General features: G+C 43.7%; 1 protein-coding gene across 7 annotated transcripts in view; it reads left to right on the forward strand.

Annotated features, from left to right (window-relative positions):
* Positions 1–20,654, forward strand: part of ARIH1 (ariadne RBR E3 ubiquitin protein ligase 1) — a 64,670-nt gene that overhangs the window by 21,757 nt on the left and 22,259 nt on the right. For 6 of the 7 annotated variants that reach the window (XM_026068183.1, XM_026068186.1, XM_026068182.1 and 3 more), the window contains exons 2-5: positions 2,614–2,681; positions 12,096–12,240; positions 17,550–17,642; positions 18,018–18,073. In XM_026068183.1, coding sequence (XP_025923968.1) covers positions 2,614–2,681; positions 12,096–12,240; positions 17,550–17,642; positions 18,018–18,073 — 362 coding nt within the window. Of the gene's footprint in view, positions 1–2,613; positions 2,682–11,819; positions 11,977–12,095; positions 12,241–17,549; positions 17,643–18,017; positions 18,074–20,654 lie in introns of those variants that run through there. The other variant, XM_026068188.1, reaches the window with a different exon arrangement.

A 20,654-nucleotide genomic window follows, 5' to 3' on the forward strand; every position in this document is an offset into this window, starting at 1 on the left:
GTTTGCTAAAAAGCACATTCTTGTCTTTGATTAATTTGCTCTAGGAAGCGTGCGTGCTTAAGTGAGCTATTACGAGTTCCTTTAGGTGCTGTTATGTAATACAGGTAGTATTTATGGAGAAAGGTGTTGTGGATACCCCCGAGCGAATGCAAAGTAACCTAGAAAGATTAAAAACCAAAGGCTTGAGGCAGACTGCATTCTTCCCTGCTGCAGCTGGAGTTGCCTCTTAGCGAAGGAGACCCTTAAAAGCGGTGGTGCCAAATAACCCTGTTTCCCATAGAGGCGGCAGCACCGACTTCAAACAGTTCTCAGCTGCTTGCTCCCAGCTTTAAGTCAGCAGTGCTGCCGCAAGCTTTGTGGCACCGCGCGGTGACTTGGATCAGTATTTGCTCCTCTCTGAAAGCTTTTTTTCCCCCCTCTTCTTTTTCCAATCCGGTTCCATGCTGGTTTGCAGCGTGGCGCCCGCGTGGCCGTGCCAGCGCCGCTGCCCAGGAGCCCGAGCCGGCCGTGTTGGCTGGGCAGAGCAGCCTGCRGCGGTCCCGCTGCCGGCGGGGAGAGGCGAGGACGCGGCTCCCTAGGTGAGGCAGGCCAGGCTAAGGCCACCCCCTTGCCAGGAGAGGTGACAGTATCTCGCCCATGCTCGCGGGTATACGCTGTGCGTGTGTCCGGGGAGCGACTGCGCAGCCGCAGGGTGCAGCGCAGCAGCTTGCTGATCTGGCCGAGAACTAGCCCTGTGCAGGGAGAGGGGAAAACTAACTTCCATCGGAGCAGGGGCTTAGTCCAGCTTGTCCCAGAGCTGCACCATCGCGGCTTTTGACCCAAGGAAATGGGTGAATTTGCCGGACAGGAGGGCAGCGGCCTCTTTGGCAGGTGCTGCCTTGCTGTTTTGCAGCGGCCAGACCCATGTGGTTGTCGGCCAAGGACCTAGCAGAGCTATTCCAGTTGGGAGCTTGGCTCTCTATTGCCTCGGAGACTCGTCCAAAGAGGGACGGGGCTGTGTTTTCCCAGTACAAAGTGTTTGGCAATACCGTTTTTGGGTTTTTCTGCCGTGTGCCATCCAGCAGACTTGCTGCCCCAACTCTTTACAGGGCTCCCTAAGAACCGGATCAGGGATCTGCTCTAACTTTTTTTAAAGCCGCTTTTGTCCACGTGGGTGTTTCAAGCTGGAAAAATGTCTTAATTTCGCCTTAAACAAGCTGTGTTGGCGTTAAGAAGAGTAAGACCGCGCTGCTGAGGGGAGAGGAGCCGCTTTTCATAGCAGAAACCACCAGGCTGCTTCTCTGCGCTCACGTTTGGACTCCAGGGCTTTCGCTCGGCAAAGGGGTTTGTTGGTGCCGAAAGCCACTGGCCTGCTCATCCCCGGCTGCCTGTTCCTGCCTTCCCCTTGCACCGGTGCGGCTGTCTGTGTGCTCAGGCGATGAAACAGATTGGGGAACTGATTTAGTGAAAAACCAGCTTAAGAAAAAGGGGAAAAAAGGTCAGTTTCTGAGCCAGTAATTTGCAGTGTTTTAGCATAAAACCTCTGTACTGGCCTGGGGCGGTGAGGGTGAGAGAAGGGGGGAGCGAGCGGGGTCAGGGCTGCTTTGGGTGGCAGCAGCAGCTTTTTTGGCAGCTTAAAAGTTGTAGCTCTAGCCTGGAGGCTCCAAAAATTGCATTGCTCTGTTATGTCCTACTTTTCGACAGCTTCAGAGCGTCCATTGAAAATTTGCCCTGCAGCAAACTTCCATTTTGGTGTCAAATGGCAAAGTACGCGCAGCCGCTCCTTGGGTGCTCGCTGGTGCCCGTGTTGCGTGTAAACGGTCCCCAGCCTGAGTGGGGATAGTTTGGATTTAGGGAGATCGGACACGCTGCTTGGGTCTAACAGAAACCCTGTGTTTTGTTACGTTTCTCTTCTCGCGTGACCAAACCCTTGGCTGAAGAGACAGGTGCAATTGGAAGTAAAACTCGTGCAAAAGTGGAAAGCAGCTTTTATTCCTAGTCCTTGTTTCTGACCTTTCTAGACTGTATTTCTTTCCTTAGTTGGACAGTATTTTCCAAGTCTGGAGGCGTGTTGGGAACACCTCAATTTCAAAAGCAATTGCCACCTGACAGTGTCAGCCAGTTACTTTCCAGGAGAAATCTGCAATCCGAGTGTTTTAGGGGTGGGAGGTGGGACAACCGAGGGATATTTGGGTTCTGCAAGTAGTGTGGAGCCTGTGGCAAAAATTAATAGGGCGGATGCCAGTTCACCCTTCCTGCATTTTTTAGGAACATCCTGGATTTGTGTTGTGTAAGCACGGCGGCCTTCGAGATGTTAACGCTGGGGCATCATGAATTCACGTGCTGTGGCAGCAGTAACTAACTGGTCCCTTAAGTCTTCAACCCTAGTCTCGTTTCATGCAGCTTGTTTGCTTTATAGAATTGTTCTTAATTTTTTTTAATCTGTCAAGCCATAAACTATTTTCCAGCGTATGTTAACTTACATAATCTGTGTAGACAATACGTGTTGTCAGGTGCACCGGCTTCCCCATGTACTTATCCAAAATGCAGCTTGGGGTGCTCATAACAGTACACCAGCTCGGTCAAACAGTTATTCCCTTGTTCATTATTTTCTTTTTTTTCTTTTCCCTCCAGAATCCAGCGACTATCACTCGGATACTGCTTAGCCATTTCAACTGGGATAAAGAAAAGCTGATGGAGAGGTAAGCAGCCATCTTAGCATGCAGCCACACTTCACTTGAGACCTGCAAGAAATGTTTATTACTGGATTAATGTGATAATGGATGAATGCACAGTATGTGGCAGGAGAGTCTCTTGTGAAAGCTCTAAGTGGTGGGTTGTTTTTTTTTTCTTCCCCTCTTTAGCAGCCTTTGCTGGCTAAGAGCGACTCCTTGTCTTAATATTAATAATGCCTATTAGACTTCAAAGGAGTTTTGGAAGGCAGTTGCCCCCTCGGAGGAGGGGATGCCTTTCGGTTTGAACACACGCAGCTAAGGTGTTTTTTCCTCAGGCTGTGGACAAAAGCAAGTGCAAACAGGTTCCTGTTATCTTGCAACTGTTTCAGATTCGGATGTAGTTGCTTTTGCATGTCATACTAGCACACTTGTTCCTGGCCTGTTTATTCTTTAGTCTTGCTGAGACTAAATTGTTCTTGACTGATAAGGGTGCCGGTAAGTGTGTCTGCCGCCTTTGTCTTCATCTTTGCAGCCCTGGGTTTTCTTTTGGGGTGTGTGTGTAACTACTGGCTTGAATTCTGTCTCTCCTTCCCCTTCCGAGCAGAGCATTTTGCTGCTGCTGCTTGTCTTTGATTTGTAGTTCTGGGAGAATGTTGCTGGTAAAGATACTTTTTATAGTTTCTTGTCCTTACACAGTGGAGGTTAAATCTAACAGCTACAGTTGTAACACACTTTTTTTTTTTTTTTTTTTTTTTTTTTTTTTTTTTTTTTTTTTTTTTTTTTACGCCAGCAATGCTGGCGTAAGAGAATATGGGGGAGATGGAGAAATTAATTTGCTTGTGGAAAGCCTGGGTGGAGGCATTAGACCGGACTAGAAGCAGCAGAAGAGTTAGTGCAGGGACTTAATTTTAACGGTGGTGTCCTTGATTTTTGTGGTCTTTGCTGATCCATGTGAACCACGCACTAGGAAACACAAGTGTGGTGGGAGGGTGAGGGGAGCAGGACTGCGTCTGGCGGGAGTGTTTCGTTGTTTAGTCTTAATGGTTATTATTTCCCTGCCTGATGATCAGGGTAGGAGAAGGCAGGATGTTTAGCCTACAAAAGCTTGCGCAGAAGCGGTCTTCGTTAGTATCCTTAACTTAATAAATATCAATTAACAGCTCATAGGTGTTGTCTGCTGCGGGTTGAGGCAGAGCGTTGCCTGGCCCCTCTATCGTAGCGAGGTGCTCTTTTACCCAGGGTGCGAGCGTAGAGGAGCAGCAATATTCAGTTTGCTAATGGATGGCTTTGGAATTTAGGTATTTCCTCAAGGGTAGGGGATTAATAGCATCTTTGGCCGCTCCTGTGTAATGTTTCCAGTTGCTGATGGACCTTGGGTATCTTTTATGTTTTGTTTGGCCTAGATTTTCTTCTGAACTGATAGGATTTTGTTAAGCTTTCCAGCTTTTATTTTTCTTAGACTAATGACCTCAATTAGTTAATGCTGAAGGTATCTGAAGGCTTCTTGTTATGGACGAGTGTCGTCGCTCTGAGGTTATTTAACCTTGCCTACAACTGTTAGGCATGCAGATTTAGTTCTTTCTACATGACTGCTGCCTGTTCGTTGAGTTTCTTGTGCTGGTTCTTTTGGTCAGACTGAAATTTACTCGTTTGCTGTCTCCATCTCACTTTGAGGTACCTTTACATAAATGTACTGGAACTTGACCCCTTTATTCAATAGGCTTTTTGCCCTTCTCACTTAAAGCTTGCTTGTTAAGGCTTGTTAAGTTCAGCTTTTTTTTTTTTTCCAAAGGGGGATGTTAGTTACTTCTCTGTGAGGTATTATTGTTAAAGGGCTTTACAGGTTTCCAACAAAAACATTTTAAATACACATAAATATTTACAAACTCCACAGGTAAACAATTGTTCTCGGTACATATTCATTAAGACACTTATCTTAATTCTATAGAATTATCTCTGTGAGTAATGGTATAAGTGACCCTTGCTGCACAGCTATTGCACACCAGTTATATTTTTGCTGCTAATGTTCTGTTGTACAAGAAAAACATGAAAACAGTTTCTTAATTAGCTGTTGCTGCTCTCAGTCATCTCTTTGCCAAATAGCCTGCGAGAAGCCCTTTGCAGCACTCCCCTGACGCTGAGCTGTGTTGAACCAAGGAGCGGGAGGTTGGGGAGGAGGCTGAGAGCTGACTCTTTGCAGAGGGTTCGAGAAGGCTTTGCGATTGCTGCAGAAATAGGTGAAGGCTGAGGTGGGAGGCAGGTAGTCATCTCAGTAGCCAGGATGCAAACCAGAGAGTGGAGGTGGCGATGGAGCTGGAAATGAAGCCACGAGCTAGCTACAGATTGCATCTGTTCCCTGAAAGCTAGAAGACTTAGAGAGGTGGTTTCCATTTAGAAGAAGGTGACTGGCTGATTAAGCCCAAATGTGGACTTGGTTAGTCTTCAAAAAACAGAGGTCACTTTTGAGTCTTGCTTAGCTTTGCATGCTTCCAGCAGGCTTTAGTACGGTGTTGTGCTGGTGTGGATGAGCTGAAAAACAGAGCTGATTGGAAAGCGTTCATGGAGAGGTGGAGGGGCGCGCTCTGTTCAAAAGGCAAAAAAAAGAAATTTAAAACAATTAAAAAAACTCACATACCCACATACAGTGCTGTTTCACACCAATTGAATCCATGCTCTGCAGCAGTGTTGGAGAACCCCCCCCCCTTTTTTTTTTCCTCTGGGGGATATTATTTTAAACATCTTTAACTGGTATATATTTGGCCTCTTTCACTCCTAATAATCATTAGGAAGGCTTCCCAGTGAATTCCTGTTGTTGCCTGCAGTGTGGATTGGTTTAATGCTCGCTAAGATATAATATTTGGGTGCAATATTTGGTGCTTGTTTCCATACCAAGTCGGAGCTTGAACTCGGTGGCTTAAAGGTATTTCTTTACAGCCCTAGCCGATGTCTGTTTTACCTTAGTTCAGCGTGAATCAGCATGACCTAACAGGCAGCCTTATCAAACTTTGCCTGTAGTAAAGCAGATAAATTAAGTGGCTTCATTTTTGATGTGTTGAGGGTTACTAGGTCTGAGTTTCTGAGATGAAAGCTTCCATATTTTGAAACATTAAAACCTTTTAGYTGCTATTTTGTGTTGTTATGCACGTTTTTAATGAGCAGCTTATTTTTGTCTGTGGCAGCTTTGTCATGGACTAATAGCATGGCATTATTAAGAGGCCAAATATGTTACAGGTGTTTTATTCCACTTAAAATGAAGCAATATCCACAACTGAAAAAATGTCCTATCCACTGGTGGTGAAGCACTAGTTACTTGGCTGTGTTTGAAAGCAAAGCTGGTGTGCTGGGGTGGATTTGCTGGAAGGATAGAAGCATGTACTGGGGGAAATACTGGAGTTCAGCTTCTGATGCCTGATGTGCTGCACAAGTCTTGGAGAGTAAAGACGTTGGACAAAGGAAAAGATCATGCTGAAGGTATCTGCGGTATCCCTGCCGTTGGAGGGAAGCGGGTGTTGAAGTTTCCCAAAACTGAGTGTGTCACAAGCTTGGTTGATAGAGGCAGGGTACTAGTAGGTGCAGATTGAGCACATCCCTTCAGAAGTAAGTGAAAGAGAAGTGCTTTGGATTATGACTTTGCTGCCCTGAGTAACTTCTAGTTTTACCATGGCTGTGAGCATTTGCCCCTCCTGAGGGGAGCTTTAGCGTGAACCTCTACATGCTGAAGAGAAACGCAGCTTTCCTGCTTTACATGGAAGGACGCTTCCTCTGACCATCATTCTAAAGAAAAGTAGTCCAGCGTGTAACCAAAGGCCCAATTTAATCACGTGAGGTACAGAGAGAGATATTGAAGTAGAGATCCAGCCTCTTGTAGGCACTTATCTCCATGGCTGCATGTCTGTGTCTCCTCTGCGGAGAGGACGGAGTCTGGAAGTGCCTCTCGGGCACCGTTGCTGGCCTAGATTGCCTCTTGCCTCCTCCCTCTTCCCCTTGCAGTCGGTGTTCTGGCTCATGTCTGTAGGTACCTGACTGTCTCCTATCCTTTGGACGTGTAGGAGCCTAATGCTATTTGGCAAGGGCAGAAGAGGTGCCAAATTATTGCTTATGGCAGGCTTTTTGGTATGAAGATGCAATCTCTTACTTTGAGTACAGTGATTCTCTAACATTCAGAAGTGCCTTTTCACTGAAGGAAATTTCCTGGAGTGTGTACTAGAAACCTTTTTGTTTTCAGTGAGGAGGGTTTTTTATCTGTGATACTCCCTTGGATGGGATTTGATTATGGCTAGAAAATTGTCATTAGACAGTTACCAACAGTAGTGTCCATGGAGACCAACTCTATCTTGAGGAAATAAAGAAGTTGCCAGCTTGATCTCTCAGCCAACAAGACCTGATGCTGTTATGGACTTGGTTTTGATAATCAGTAAAGAAATTTATATAAGAATTTGAAAATAATTTTAAGTAGCAGAAAAAAACACTATGGTCTGTAATGAAAAAAATGAACTTCAGTAACCAGTTCCATTAATTTATCAAAGTCAGCTGTGCTGAGCAAAGAGACTCTAATGTTGAATAGACCATAACCTKTCTTGAATATCAGAAGTCCTAGAATTATTGAGTATCTGCATTGCAAAGGGAGCAGAAGGAGCATGAGGGATTTAATGCCAAGCCTGTCTAGATGCATAATAATCTCAGAAAGGTGCTCTGCTCCTCCCCATGATGAAAAGGAGGGACCTTGCCACCAAGAAGCAACCCTATAAGAGCAAGATCTGTAGGAATGATGCGAGAATAGTCAAAAGTCAAGCTCAGTTACTTTGTAAAACTTCCACAGCAAAATGAGTAAGAATTTGGGGAGGAGGAACAGTCTACAGGAAAGATAAGCTAGAGGCAGAGGCTACTCGATCAATAAAAATAAAATGAATCTACTGGTTTCATTAAGAAATGATTTTTGCCTTATGGCCCGTGTGAAAGGTGTAGTGTGGAAAGAAGATTACGGCATCCAAAGTGGAAACAGACCTCAGGGCAGTCCAGGCAGGAGGAAGAGGATGGGGTGGAATAACCCTGGAGTTCTGAAGGAAGTGAGATGGGAATTAAAGGTTTTCTCCTGAGTTTCACAGCAGAGGCGGTGGCATGCAACTATGATATCAAATATGGAGCATATATAAAAAAGGAGGCAGGGCTGGGAAGTCACTGGCCAAATACAGGTCTGTAGGAAAGGGTTATTAAAGACCAAGATGAATGAAAGTGAAAGATGATTTGATTTAGAAGTGGTTTTCTAAAGGTAGGTTGTGTCCAAGTAAATCTGTTTTCTCCGATACCCTGCAATTCTCTCACAGGCAAGGGAGATGCGATAAATTGCATCTGGAATTCAATAGAGCATTTGCTTTGGTGCTGTGCAAGTAGTGATTAGTGAAGATGGGTACAGGGGTTAGTATGGTGGGTGTGGAGTTACTTTGAAATGGGAACTAGCAGACTAGATGGAACCTGTTAGTGAAGTCCCTTATATAATTTTGGGATGAATGGTAAAGTGAGTGACTTGGCACAAATCTGTTATGAGGCATTCAGTTCGGAGGAGGATCCAGATGTCATAGAGGAAAAACTAGATAGCCTGGAGGACTCCAGTGATAGTAGCAGTAAAAAGAGTCGAGACAGGTCTCATCAACACAGAGATGGAGAATATGGGATTTCTGGTAGAGACCAAAATGGAGCTGCTAACATGAAGGAGCTCTGGAGAAATGTAACATCATTTTGGATGCCTTAGGTGAGATATTTCCAGGAGAAATGGAGACGTATTGGTGGAATTGTACAAGGTCCTCATGAAATCTTACCGGATTTGCATTTGTTCTGGCTTCCTTGGGAGCAAGAGGGAAGAATGGAAATGGAAACTAGTGGTGGAGAAGGTTTGCTAGGGCAGTTAAGGATGTGGAGAAATGTGGTAAGGAAGGAGATGGGAGCTGACCTGCTTTGTCATGCCAAAGGAAAGTTGAGAAAGGGGGCTACTGCTGCTCTCTGTGAACCCCTCAAAGGGAAGAAGGTGGGAAGGGCGGAGGGAGATCTTCTGATGGTCTGTGTCAGCATTTGAACAGGTGGGGAAAAAGGATGTGGTAATTGAAACTGTGTGATTCCTGACGAAGGAACTGGCACGGTCAGAATTGGGAGCTCAGTGTGTTTATCTAAGGAATGGTGGAGTAGTTCTGTGAAAGACAGGTGTTGGACTTTACTCCAGAGTGTCCCTGTCAATTGTTTGCTTCCAGGAAGGTCCAGGTATCTCTTTTGTTTTCTTACTACACAATTCCGGCATGATTTTTGTGCCTGAGACGCATGCAAATAGCTGTGGAAAATATTTTCTTAGTGCAGCCGGGCACGCTGAAGAAAATAAATGTATTCAAAGAAAACAGCTTCGGTCCCAAAATGGGAAAAGAGGAATACCCACTATTCTGTTTCCCTCAGACATTGGTACTGTTTACAAATGGTTACAAACCCTGTAGAATTAGGGATGAGCAATTCCGAGGGCAAAACTTACCCCCCCCCCTTTTGTTTTTTAAATCTGTGTTTTCTTCCTTCTCTGCATGGTGCTGAATGGGCTAAGCCTGTCCCAGCTGCCTTATTGGTTTCTCCCATGGAAGTATATGTAAGACCAAGTGCTTCTAACTGAGATGCAGGCTATTCAATATGGGCCATAGCTGTTGATCCCAAGGTATAAGCATCTGCATACTTAGCAATATCAGTGCTTTGGAAACTTTTAAATTGGTCAAGGCCTCCAGCCTATGCATTTAACTCTGAGTTGGCTTTATCACCAGCCTTCAGCCCAGTGAAATACCCCAGATCATATTAAACTCTTGCTTTCTATTTCTTATTGGGAAAATCCTGAAAGTCTGGGAAGGAAATGGACGTTCTGAATTAGTTACCCATTGGCATTTAGAAGGGATAGGTAATTCCAGGTGAAAAACAGTTGTTAATGACGGTCTATATTTCTTGATCTTGAGCTGGAGGTGCCGTGGCTCAGAAGAGTAGCTTTTGCAGGGATTTTGTAAAAATGGAACTGCCTAATGAAACTGGTAATGTCAAGTTCCTGATGTGATATGCACACTTCAAAAGCAGCTCACCATTAAAAATAGCTCTGATATTTCCATGAGCATATAGTTGACTGCAAATGTTAGTATTAAAGTTGCATCATAGGATTTGTCTTCAAAAACCTTCATTTTCTTTGCAAACGTTACACCCAACTATTTGTCTACTATTTTTGAACAGAGGGTGTTTGACGCTGATCATGCTGCATGCAAGAACAATGCGACTGCTAGAAACCTTTTGTGGAGTTAAATATTTATCCATGACTCTTTAATAGACAAATACTGTGTATCATGGGAGTGCACTGAATTTACTTGCTAAAATTTTCTAGATAGAAGTAATCCTGAAAGCAAACAAAATACCTTGGTTAAGTTAAATCCATGAGCTAACATTGAAGAACAGTGGCAAAACCCTAGGGCATACCAGGATTTGCCACCAGCTTCAGAATTCAGTGACCTGAAAATTAGGAGCTAACGCATACAAAGTTAGTTCAGGAGTTGGTAAACTGCATTAAGAAACTTATGAAACAGTAGTGAACCATTTTCTGGGGGCACATCAGCTCATGACACTAATGATTTTGAAGCTATTTTGATTAGGTGATGGCTGATTGGCACAGCATAAATCCCAAAATACCGTGTTTACTTGCTATGGGGCTGGAGTCATAGAATCGAATTGGTAGTAGCTGAACATTAGCTGATGGGAGATGGAAAATAGGGACCTTTTTCTTAAACCTTCAGAAGTAACTTCTTCCCCCTTCTAAGGAAGAATGAACCTTTTTTGACAGTAGGTCAGGTCTCATCAGTAAGTAGTGCTGTAAGAGCTGCTAGGATTTGGAGCTCTTTAGGAATGATATGGGTGCGACTTGCAGGAGGCAGTTTGGTTAGATCTTGCATAGCTGGCCTGGTCCCAGATTTTTGAGGGAGACCTAGTGACTTCTTTCTCCAGCAGAAAGACTTGATTGTCCTGTGTCTGTTGGTGGATAGCAGGGGGGTTTTGTCTGGTTTGTGATGAGTTGAAGTATATGCCTTGTAAAGGCATCTTTAATCTCAGCACTGCCTGCATGCTTAGCTATAGGGACAGTTGTCTGTTGGGAGTTGATTTGCTGGTCTTAAATGTGACTGACTGCACTATGGTCAGATGGTTTCTTTTCCAGGCAGATGCCACCTTACTTGGATTTAAATTGCTGATGATGGTGGTGGAGGAGAGGAGGGGGAAAAAACTTAGTTTCCTGACATTGAATGGGGGATGCACATGCGAACAAGGTTAACTGTCAGATTGGATTAGTTCTTTGCAGGTGCTGCAGGCTGGAGAAAGATGTGTCTGGATACTGGGAAGAGGCTGTCCTGCTTACCAGCAGTTCTTTCAAATCTGGCCCTCCTAGCCTGGCTGAAAAGCCTTCTGTAACAGTGTAAACCCAAATAATCCCCCACCCCCACCCCGGGGATGGGAAATAGAAATAGAGTGGTCTTTCCTCTCCCCTCTACCCAATTTTGCATCTGTCCTTCCCCTCAGATATCTAATCCTAGGAAAAATAGTAAACTTGGAATCCTCTTTTCTTAGGAGTTGTTAAAATGTTGCGTAATTGAGTGGAGACAAAAAGATGCTTGAAAGGCTAGGATTTTGGCTGACGAGGCAGACTGTGCGTTCGCTCTGTTGCAGGCTTAAATTGAAGACTAATGTCCAGTCCTGCATTTGCCTTAGTTGGACACCAGTGCACCCTGCTCCAGAGATTAGAGAAGGAAGTGCTAACATTGAAGTCAACTGGACTCCAGTCAACTCTTTGGGCACACCTAATGTAAACTGAGTACGCTGAGGAAAGCACAAAACTCAGTAACTAGGGACATGCTGATTCACAAACCATGACTAGGAGTGCTGCTGTCTGCCTCCTCTTTAATGTTGTAGCAATTAGAATATTTGCAAGAATTGCAATTTGCAAGAATTGAACCTGGCGGCATCAAGCCTGCACTTTAGGAAAGTATCTAGATTCCTAGCCTGTGAAATAAGATATTTTTATTCTAGTTTCCTGTTTTAGGTAGTCTTGGAGCTTTAATGCAAAACTCTGGAGAATCATGTATTAATTAAATTACTGTTCTTTTCCATTTGTACTAGCTTGATTGAAATGGAATTGAAGAATTGAAGGTATCTGAACTTTCAGGAGCACCCAATTTGAGACCAAATCTCTGAAAAGACGCAGTTGTCTAATATCCCACTTTGTGGTCAGGACCACRGTGTGATATGTTAGTGAAGAGTATGTTAAAAGTAGTGGGTATGTGAGTTTTCTGAAGTATCGTCTCCAACTGTGTACATTTAACTCCTAAACAGAGTTTGAAAAATGACTTGCAGAGAAGGTAGTTGAATTCATATACTCTTATGTGTATTATGCAGGTACTTCGATGGCAACTTGGAGAAGCTCTTTGCAGAGTGTCATGTAATTAATCCAAGCAAAAAGTCTCGAACGCGCCAGATGAACACAAGGTCATCAGCCCAGGATATGCCTTGTCAGATCTGCTACCTGAACTACCCAAACTCGGTGAGTACCTGGCAGCCAAGGCAATTTTTGAGTGATAACCACCTCTACTTTACTATCTGAAACTTCTCTGGACGCTTATGGGCACCTCCATAAGGACTGCTCCTGCAGTATTTTAAAAAGCCTTTAAAAAGAAACTGAGGTCTCATTTTTTGATTAAATCTTCTAATCTGTAGGATGTGCATTTAAAAAAAAAAAGGGGGGGGGGTGGTGGTGGGTAAAGATTCTGTTTTTTACCATAACAACCTTGTGTCTTGTGTGCTGCAGCTGATCCAAATAATATAGTGGAGACAATAGAACTATGTAGTGCTTCATGCGTTCTCTTTGAGCCTTACTTTGACAAAATAAGCTTGACAAAATTAAAAAAAACACCACCACCACCCCCAAAAACCCTAAATCTCAAACAGTGTTAGAGTACCCAGACATGGGGTTTTATTTCAAAGGAAATGATTATCCTTTCTGCAAAGACCTTTGAGGGTGCTGGGCAGCAGCGTAATGACGTTATTTAGAAGAAAGGGACCAGCAGATCAAGTGACTTTTGCGAATGTCAGACACCCATTGAGACATGCAAATAAATGATACATGAAAGAAAAAATAAAGGTGGAAAGCCTGACAGGCTAAGGGATTTACTCAAATAGAATGAAAAGATAAGAAGCTGCTTATAAATGAAGTGAATTATAGCTTGACTATTTTGGATCATTAAGTCCAGGATAAAATTAAGTGGGACTGRGGTAAAATAAAGTTGAGCTATTCGGAGAACAGAACCAATGGATAGGTCTGTCCAGTTCCTAATCATAGAGGATTAGGGTAGAAGGACTTGCTGGGGCTCTAATTCAGTCTTCTGGTTTGTGGCAAGATTGGTGACAGTGCTTCTTTTCTGTGGATACTCATAAAGTGTAAACTTTCAGATGCACTAATTGGAGATCCAGGCTGCTTCTGTGTTGCGTACAGGAAAACAACCTGCTTCATGTATCTCCTTTTAAGCCTTGTATGCTCTGACTTCCTTTTTAGAGCATATCTGCAAAGCGGAATTGTTGCTTGCTTTCTATATAGAGGTACTTAAATTTTTTGAGAGAGAGGGATTTGTCTATCTCTCTACCTTATACTAAAATGTTACTGCTTAATCATCACAGATTTTTCCATGTCAGATAGTGAGGAAGTGAAGTAATTCTGATTTAGGCTTTGCAACATTTTAAATGAAAATAGTGGAAGAACTGAGGGAAAGAATGAGTGGAGACATCTTCAGTATCTTACTATCCATCTACGGAAAAGGTCCTTTTGGAAATTTCATACTTAGGTTTGATATTCTTCATATAGTTTTTCCCTCCTTTCCTGCTTGTCGGATACCTCCTTAAAATTCCACTTAGGAAGTAAAATCTATTTAGGTTCTAGACCGACACATTTGTTTTAATACTTGCTTGTCAGCTTCTCCTTTCTGCTCTTTAGACCCCACTACATCCACTGCAAACAGTGGCAGAATAGAAGTTTATTTACTACTGCCATAGGGATAACCGTGAGTTATGTATAGAGGGCCTAAAAGGTATTGCACACAGCAGATTTCTGATTAATCTTGGTTTCTCATGAGCTCAGGTTGGAGGGGGAGGGTGTGTTGAACAGATGTTTGGAAGCCAGCTTTTGTTACTTCTAGATTTTCATAAGCTCCTATTGATGCTAAAGGCTCCTTCAAGTGGAGCTGCTGTGCTGGGAACAAAAGACCTACCACTCGTGACTGACAGGCCTTTCCTTTGGACTGCGGGGTGTATATGTTGCCTGGGAAGCAGTTTTTTGGCTGCTGGAGGGAACTCCACAAAGCATATTAATGTTTCTTCTCGGTTTTGTCGTTGGAATAGCACCTTAGAAATAGTGGTGACCCAATTATTAGGAGAGCAGTGGTTGCAGGTGAGTGGGTTGTCTCTAGCTGCTTAGTGTTGATTGAGTCAAGAGGCAACTGAAGGGAACTCTGTTTTTTTTGCCATATCCAGAAGCTGGAGCATATAGGAAGGCTAATATTTCTGATTTCTTCTGTAAAAGGCTGTAGTTGCTCTGTGTCTTAGGTGACCAGAAGCCATCTGGTTTGAAATCTGTATTGAAGCTGCTTTGGTCAATGTGAATTAGAAATTCTAGGAACGGTTATATTAAATACCTAACCTAAAATCTCAGCTTTTAAATATTTTTGCTTTGCTTAGCTTTTACTTCTTTCCCAGATGGTTTAAAAAGCCGTATTTTTTCTGAGAGCCCCTTTCAGCCTTTAGAAAGCTGGGAGTTAGAAAGTACCCTGTTAAGAGATTTTACATTGTAAAGGTACTGCAGGAGTGCAAGACTTTTGAATATTCACCTTCTCGTGGCGTCATTGCAGGTGGCAATCAGTCTGCCTTTTAAGACATGGCTAAGGGCAAATACTGAGTCTTTATAGTGACCTCTTTAGTCAGCTCAGAACAACTGTGGTTGACTCCACTAAACTGTGAGGAGGATGACTGGGAGGTTTTGGGAAACACCTGCAAAACGTAGCATGTGGTGCCCTTGTGGCAACCTGCATCCTCATGGCTTGAAAGCTTAAGCAAAATATTTTGCTCTCTCAGGGTCTCCATGAACCAGTGTCAGGTCTCAACAGTTACCAATAAAGGTTTCACCGGGAGTAAAGTGAAGACAGGAACAGAGAGGGTTATAGCTTTGCCGCCTCCTCTCTTGCATCTCTTCCTTCAGATCCCATTTGAGAGGAACGCTGCCAGGGTGAGGGTGTCTGGGAAGCTGTTGTCCAAACCGTGTGTTTGTTCTGAGGCCACGCAGATGATGTAGTCTGTTAGACTGGTACTACCATGGCTTGCTTACTGAAGTAAAGAAGGACTAAGTGAAGCTGTTATGGTAAACACATCTTGGAGAAGATGATCCCTTCTTTGATYGGGTTGGTGCTACGAGAAGAGTGGAGGCAGGTATCAAATGGCAGCATGCTGCTGCTAGTGTTTGGCGTCACTTTGACTTCTGCAAGAAAAGTAGGTGATGAGTACAGATAGGGTGAAAGTAGAGCTGTCCCCTGTGATAACGTGCTGTTTCAGAAGTGACTGTTATCCGTTGCACTTGGCAGTTGTGTATTGGTCTTTCTTGCTTGCTCCCTTGACATCTGCTGTCAGTTTAGCCAAAAATAATTGGGAACTCCCTCAAAGTAAAGAAATGAGTTGAAAGATACTCTGAACTCTCTGCAGCTTGGAAGGAAGTGTGGTGGCTGCCTTTTATATGGGCATTTAGGAAATCTTTTCACTACCTGAAATAACTGAAATCAGTCTTCACTGAAGATATGCAATTACCTATGCGTTTGGGTTTTTTTCCTGCTCTCTACTGTTTCCCTGTGAATGCCTGCTGCAGAATAACGTAGGTTCATGAAGGGATGATCCCCTTGTCCGTGCCTACTTCCCATCACATGTGGAGGAGCCCTAATTCTGGGAAACACTAGTGCCTTCTTCAACCTGGATCATGTGCTGCTGTTGATAACCCCCAGAGCTGCAGATGTCAGGGGACTTTTCTACTGTAGCCCTGCTTCTCCAGTGGACATTGTTTGGTCACAGCAGCATCTGTGGAGGATCAGAAACCTTCTCGGCTAGCTCAGTAATGGTTCAAAACTTGGAAGTGATTTTTCCTTCTGGTGGAGCTAGTGTACCTTGGCCCCAGAGCCAGCTCCCTCCTGTCTCTTTGAGCGGGATGCTGAGAGAGCACAGAACTCTGATTTTTTTGTTCCAAAGAAAGTCAAGGTTTATGTGGGTATCTCAGCTTCTACTGAACCAAATCAGGTGCTCAGGCCCACTTTCTTCTTTGCTGACTGGTCAGGTCAGATTTAACCACATCGCCGCTGGTAAGCGCAGTTTGTTGCTGGCCCGTAGCAACAGCAGGCAGACTCGAGCCTGCTGGCTGTGGCATCACAGGGTGTTTCCAAGCCTCGGGTTCAAACCTTTGCCACCTCGATGGCAGGAGTGCCGGACAAGTGGGAACCACAAAATGGCAAGGCCATGGGAAGAGCCTTCCCTGAGCAATCTGCGTGCTGCATTGAAAGGTGAACACAGCCTGACTGTACGCCAGTGTCAGGTGAACAAAACAGGCGGTAGGATGGTTGTAATCTTGAGCCTCTAATGGTTAAGGAAGTAGTTTTAGTGGAATGTTTCCTCTTCCTTAAAATTGACTCCTCTTTTTTTTAATTGACTGCATCCTGCTGCTGTTTCAGGCTGTTCTGCAGAAGATAAAGCTGCTTTCTTTCATTTATGTAGTTTCATGTAAGATTGTGGCATCTCAGGGTAAAGTTCTTGTTTTATCTTATTGGCTAAGAATAAGAAAGTTTGAAAAATTAAGTCATTAAATAGAAACCTGTGTAGTGGTATGAGTGGACTGTTTCAAATATAGTTGGTCCCTGCCCCTGGCTCTCGGGATAAAATAACTAAGATGACCTGAGGAAAAGTAATTTCATTTCAGTCTTTGCTCTTCAGTGTTTGCTTCTCCACCCTGTGTGTAATCATTCAATCCCAGGTGGTATCTTGACATACTTTGTGTAGATGATGCATACACAGATGAAGCTGTCCTTGTTGCTGTCTGCAACAGCTAATCATTATTGAATTTTATTTGGTGATTTGCACCTGCCAATTAGGATCTTTAGCCTCTTCATCTGATGAGCATCTGGGTTGCAGAGGGAAGCTTATGAGGCAAGTTGGCAAACTTGGTGCGTGCCTACTGAAAGTAGTGTGAGTGCTCATGGTTTTTATTCCTGTTGCTCAGCACTTACCCAGCGTGCAGACTATTCGCTGATAAGCTGGCTGTTCCCTGGACAAGAGGTGGTAGCTACGTTAGTGCCTGTGGGTAGCTGGTTGGTATACATTTGGGGATTTATGGGCAGCACCCGTGTGTGGGAATGAGCCAAGTAGGAGAACGTGAGGAAACAAGACAGGGTGTCATCTTAATACTGTGACCTGTTTCATGATGTTGCTTATTTTATTTATTTGTTTTTATTATTCATGTGCAAGAGTGAAACAGGGGAGAGCCGTGTTAAGCTACGTATATACTCACAAAGCAAAGATTAATTTGAATGGGCAGGCAGGATGGAAACATTGGCCACGTTTTCCTTGCTGATAGGGCTAGAGAGTAAAGTCTGACTTTGAAAGCATATTTGAAGCTGTTACAGCAATGTTCTGTGGAGTTGATGCAAAATAAATAGTAGTGTCTCAAATTTGGTGTTAGGGGATGTGATAAAATTGCAAAGCACCAAGAAGGACCAAATGATCCAGCGATTCCACGTGATAAAATGATCCAATGTCTCTTGTTCTTTGTTGTTGCAGTATTTTACTGGCCTAGAGTGTGGACACAAGTTCTGTATGCAGTGCTGGAGTGAATATTTAACTACCAAAATAATGGAGGAAGGCATGGGACAGGTAAAGTCTCAACTCACCCATGTTTTTGCAGSGAGAAATTTGTGTATAGGAGAGGAGGGGGAGAGAAAAGAGAAAATTCTTCCCTACTCAAATTAAAACAAACAAACAACGATTTTGGAGAGTAGGTTCTTTGCAGCTGCTGAATCTGAAAGGAATTCAATCTGCATGGAATTTGTGTGTGCATCTTTGCTCTGGGTGGGAAGAACCATGCTGTGCGCAGTGGCACATCTGGGCCACCGATGTGTGATGATACAGCCAACGTACTATTTTTGCTATGGGTTTTAGTGAAATCTGTGACCCTGGAATTCCTTGGGATGCAAAACAGCATAAACACTGTTCCTTTTATGACCTTTTATTTTTTTCTTCTTTTTTTAGACTATTTCATGTCCTGCTCATGGCTGTGATATCTTAGTTGATGACAATACAGTTATGTAAGTATGATGAGTTGCTACCTCCTGGCTTTCCTCTGTTTTTCTGTTTTGTTACTCATGTGTTATTCAAATGTTCTGGCTTATAAAAAGCAGCATAGAGGCTTTAAGGCAGCAGAGGGGTTGGTGTTGATTGTTTATTTTGTTACTGGTATGTCTTTTAACTTCCTGTTTAGGTCTGGAGAACCCATGCCATAGTACTTGCAGGAGAGGCTCCTTGGCTGATTTGGTCAGCATGACMATAGAATAAGCACCAGGCAGTCTTTAAAAACCCTGTTTAATTGCTTTGTGCATTTTGTTTCGTTAGATTTACTTAGGAATTTAGGACTTCCTACCTAGGTCAACCCACTGGTTCACCAAGTCCCAGAGCTATAGTTAGTGAGTCAGAGGAAGTAAGTCCTGTGTACAGTCTGTAGGAGATGTTTTATTGCCCTCTGATAGAGAGCAGATGACCCTCAAACATAAGGTTTGATTAAGCTGGTACGTAAGCCTGTGCCACTTTAAGTCACCCAGCTGGAGGTTGACTGCTCCTACATGATGGAGCAGTGAATTCCATGAGCTTCCTTCTCTTTTGTATTGGGTGATGCTATTGCATGAGTAATATCCTTCATAATCCTAAACCTTGATTAAGTCCATTTTACTTCTTCATGCTAAAAAGCATCTAAATAGAAGCTCATTCCCTGTTACCTTACTCTTCCTTCCCGAAGTCTGACTCATTCATTGATACTAATTTGCTGGTTTTGTATCACTTGCTTCCAGAGTAGTGACTTCCCATATCGCTCTGCGTTAGTGGCTGTATGTTAGTCAYAGAGAGAGTGTAGGCTGAATAGAAGTGGAAGTAGCTTAAGCGCATTCATGCCCTGTTGAGGGGTGGTTTGTAGAGTTCAGTGGGTGGAAACTGTTTTAAGAGACTCTTAATTTGGCATAGTATCTCGAGTGACTTATTTGAAATTTTTGTTTACTGGAGTCTGAACTTGACTTGTGGTGTCACACACGCTCAGCAGGGAATTTTTCGAGTACCAGGAGATTAGCCAGAACCAATTGAGAACTTGACTTCACTTATCCGATGTACACTTTACACTGAAAACTTCTTCACAGTCCATAAAGTTGTGCTCTTGGTTACATCCGTTTCTGAATAAGCTGTTCTCTTGTATCTCCTCGGATAATGCCCATAAAGTAGGTTAGCTGAAGGTTTTGAAATCAGTGGAGGCAGTGGTGGTAACAGGGGAAGGATGGAGGAAGAGAGGAGCAGTACTGGCGTTTGCTGCTGCTGCTGCTTGATACGTAGGGGTGCGTCTCACCGCCCCTGCCTTTTGCTTTGTGGTTTATAGAGCAGGGAGCTCTGGGGTGAACCGGTGCAGTCTTCACATCTGATTAGGTGCTGTGAGCTTCCCCCATACCTACAGATGGCCAGGATAGCTGGGGCTTGTGGTGGCAAAATGACATCTGTGGGAGGAGAGGGGTATTTTCTCTAAAACAGCAGTGCTTTACTTGAATGGAAAAGGTGGTGATCTGAAGCAATCTTGTGAGTTGGCATGAATAAAAATACAAGTAATCCACCTGGGAAGTTCCACCCTCCCATGTGCTTAACTTTCTCTTTTTTAGCTCCTTTCCTTTTTACAAAGTCTCCAGCTCTAGTTTTCCAAGCTATACAGTACATAAATTTAACATGTAATGTACAGAGACTTTAGTTTCTTTATCCATCAGAAAACCGAGTAGATTATCCAAGCTTGTAATTTGCTCCCTTTTTGATGCTTGCTCTCAATAAGGCAGTATATCTCCAAGTTGCATTATTTCCATACGAGTCCAAACTCGGCAATTAAGATGGCTTTCCTGGATCTGTGAGTATTTAGCTAGCTTGTTGTCGGTTTTCCTACCGCACTTGGTACTGTTGAGCTTAAGCAGGAGGGTAGAAGAGAGGGTCTCTTTCAGATCTTTCAAGACCTTCAGACTGGCTGAAGGTAATCTGTTTCTATCCCTTGTTCACCCTTGCTAATGCTGATGGTAATTGCTTTAACCTACATGCAAAGCTGTTGATTTCATTAATAAGCAAGGCAGGCTGCCTTCAGGATGGGTGTCTTAACAGCCGCCGCTGTCAGGCGGCCGCAGTCTGGCAGTAGCCCGTAAGACTCAACCCCCTCGGTGGGAATGGACAAATCTGGGGTTCGCTTAGGGGAAGGCAGATGAGTGCTGCCTTATTCTGAATCATTCTTTGTATAGGTGCAAATAATGCTGCTGTGGCACCTAAACTTCAGGATACTGCAAGGTCCTGACCTTACTATGAGTAAGAAGTAATAAGAAATAATTGCTATGGGAGGGTGTTTGAACCTTTGTAGTTCACCCATTTATGCCTTTGAGGAGTTTGCATTATCGAAGTGGAACAAAAGTGGAACAATTCACCGTCTTCCATCTTTGCATGAAGCTCTGAGGTGCTTCTGAAAACGTGTCAGTGTGTAGTACTTTTTCCTGAACTTGGTTGCCGGAGGAGATCAGGGGATAATGTTTTTTGCAAGCAGTTTGCTTTTGCAGCCTGGCTACTTTGAGGTCAGTTCTCCCTCTACGCCTTGGCTCATGCAGGAGCGAA

Source organism: Apteryx rowi, unplaced genomic scaffold, assembly GCF_003343035.1.
Source record: "Apteryx rowi isolate R43461 unplaced genomic scaffold, aptRow1 scaffold_27, whole genome shotgun sequence".
Lineage (NCBI taxonomy): Eukaryota > Metazoa > Chordata > Aves > Apterygiformes > Apterygidae > Apteryx > Apteryx rowi.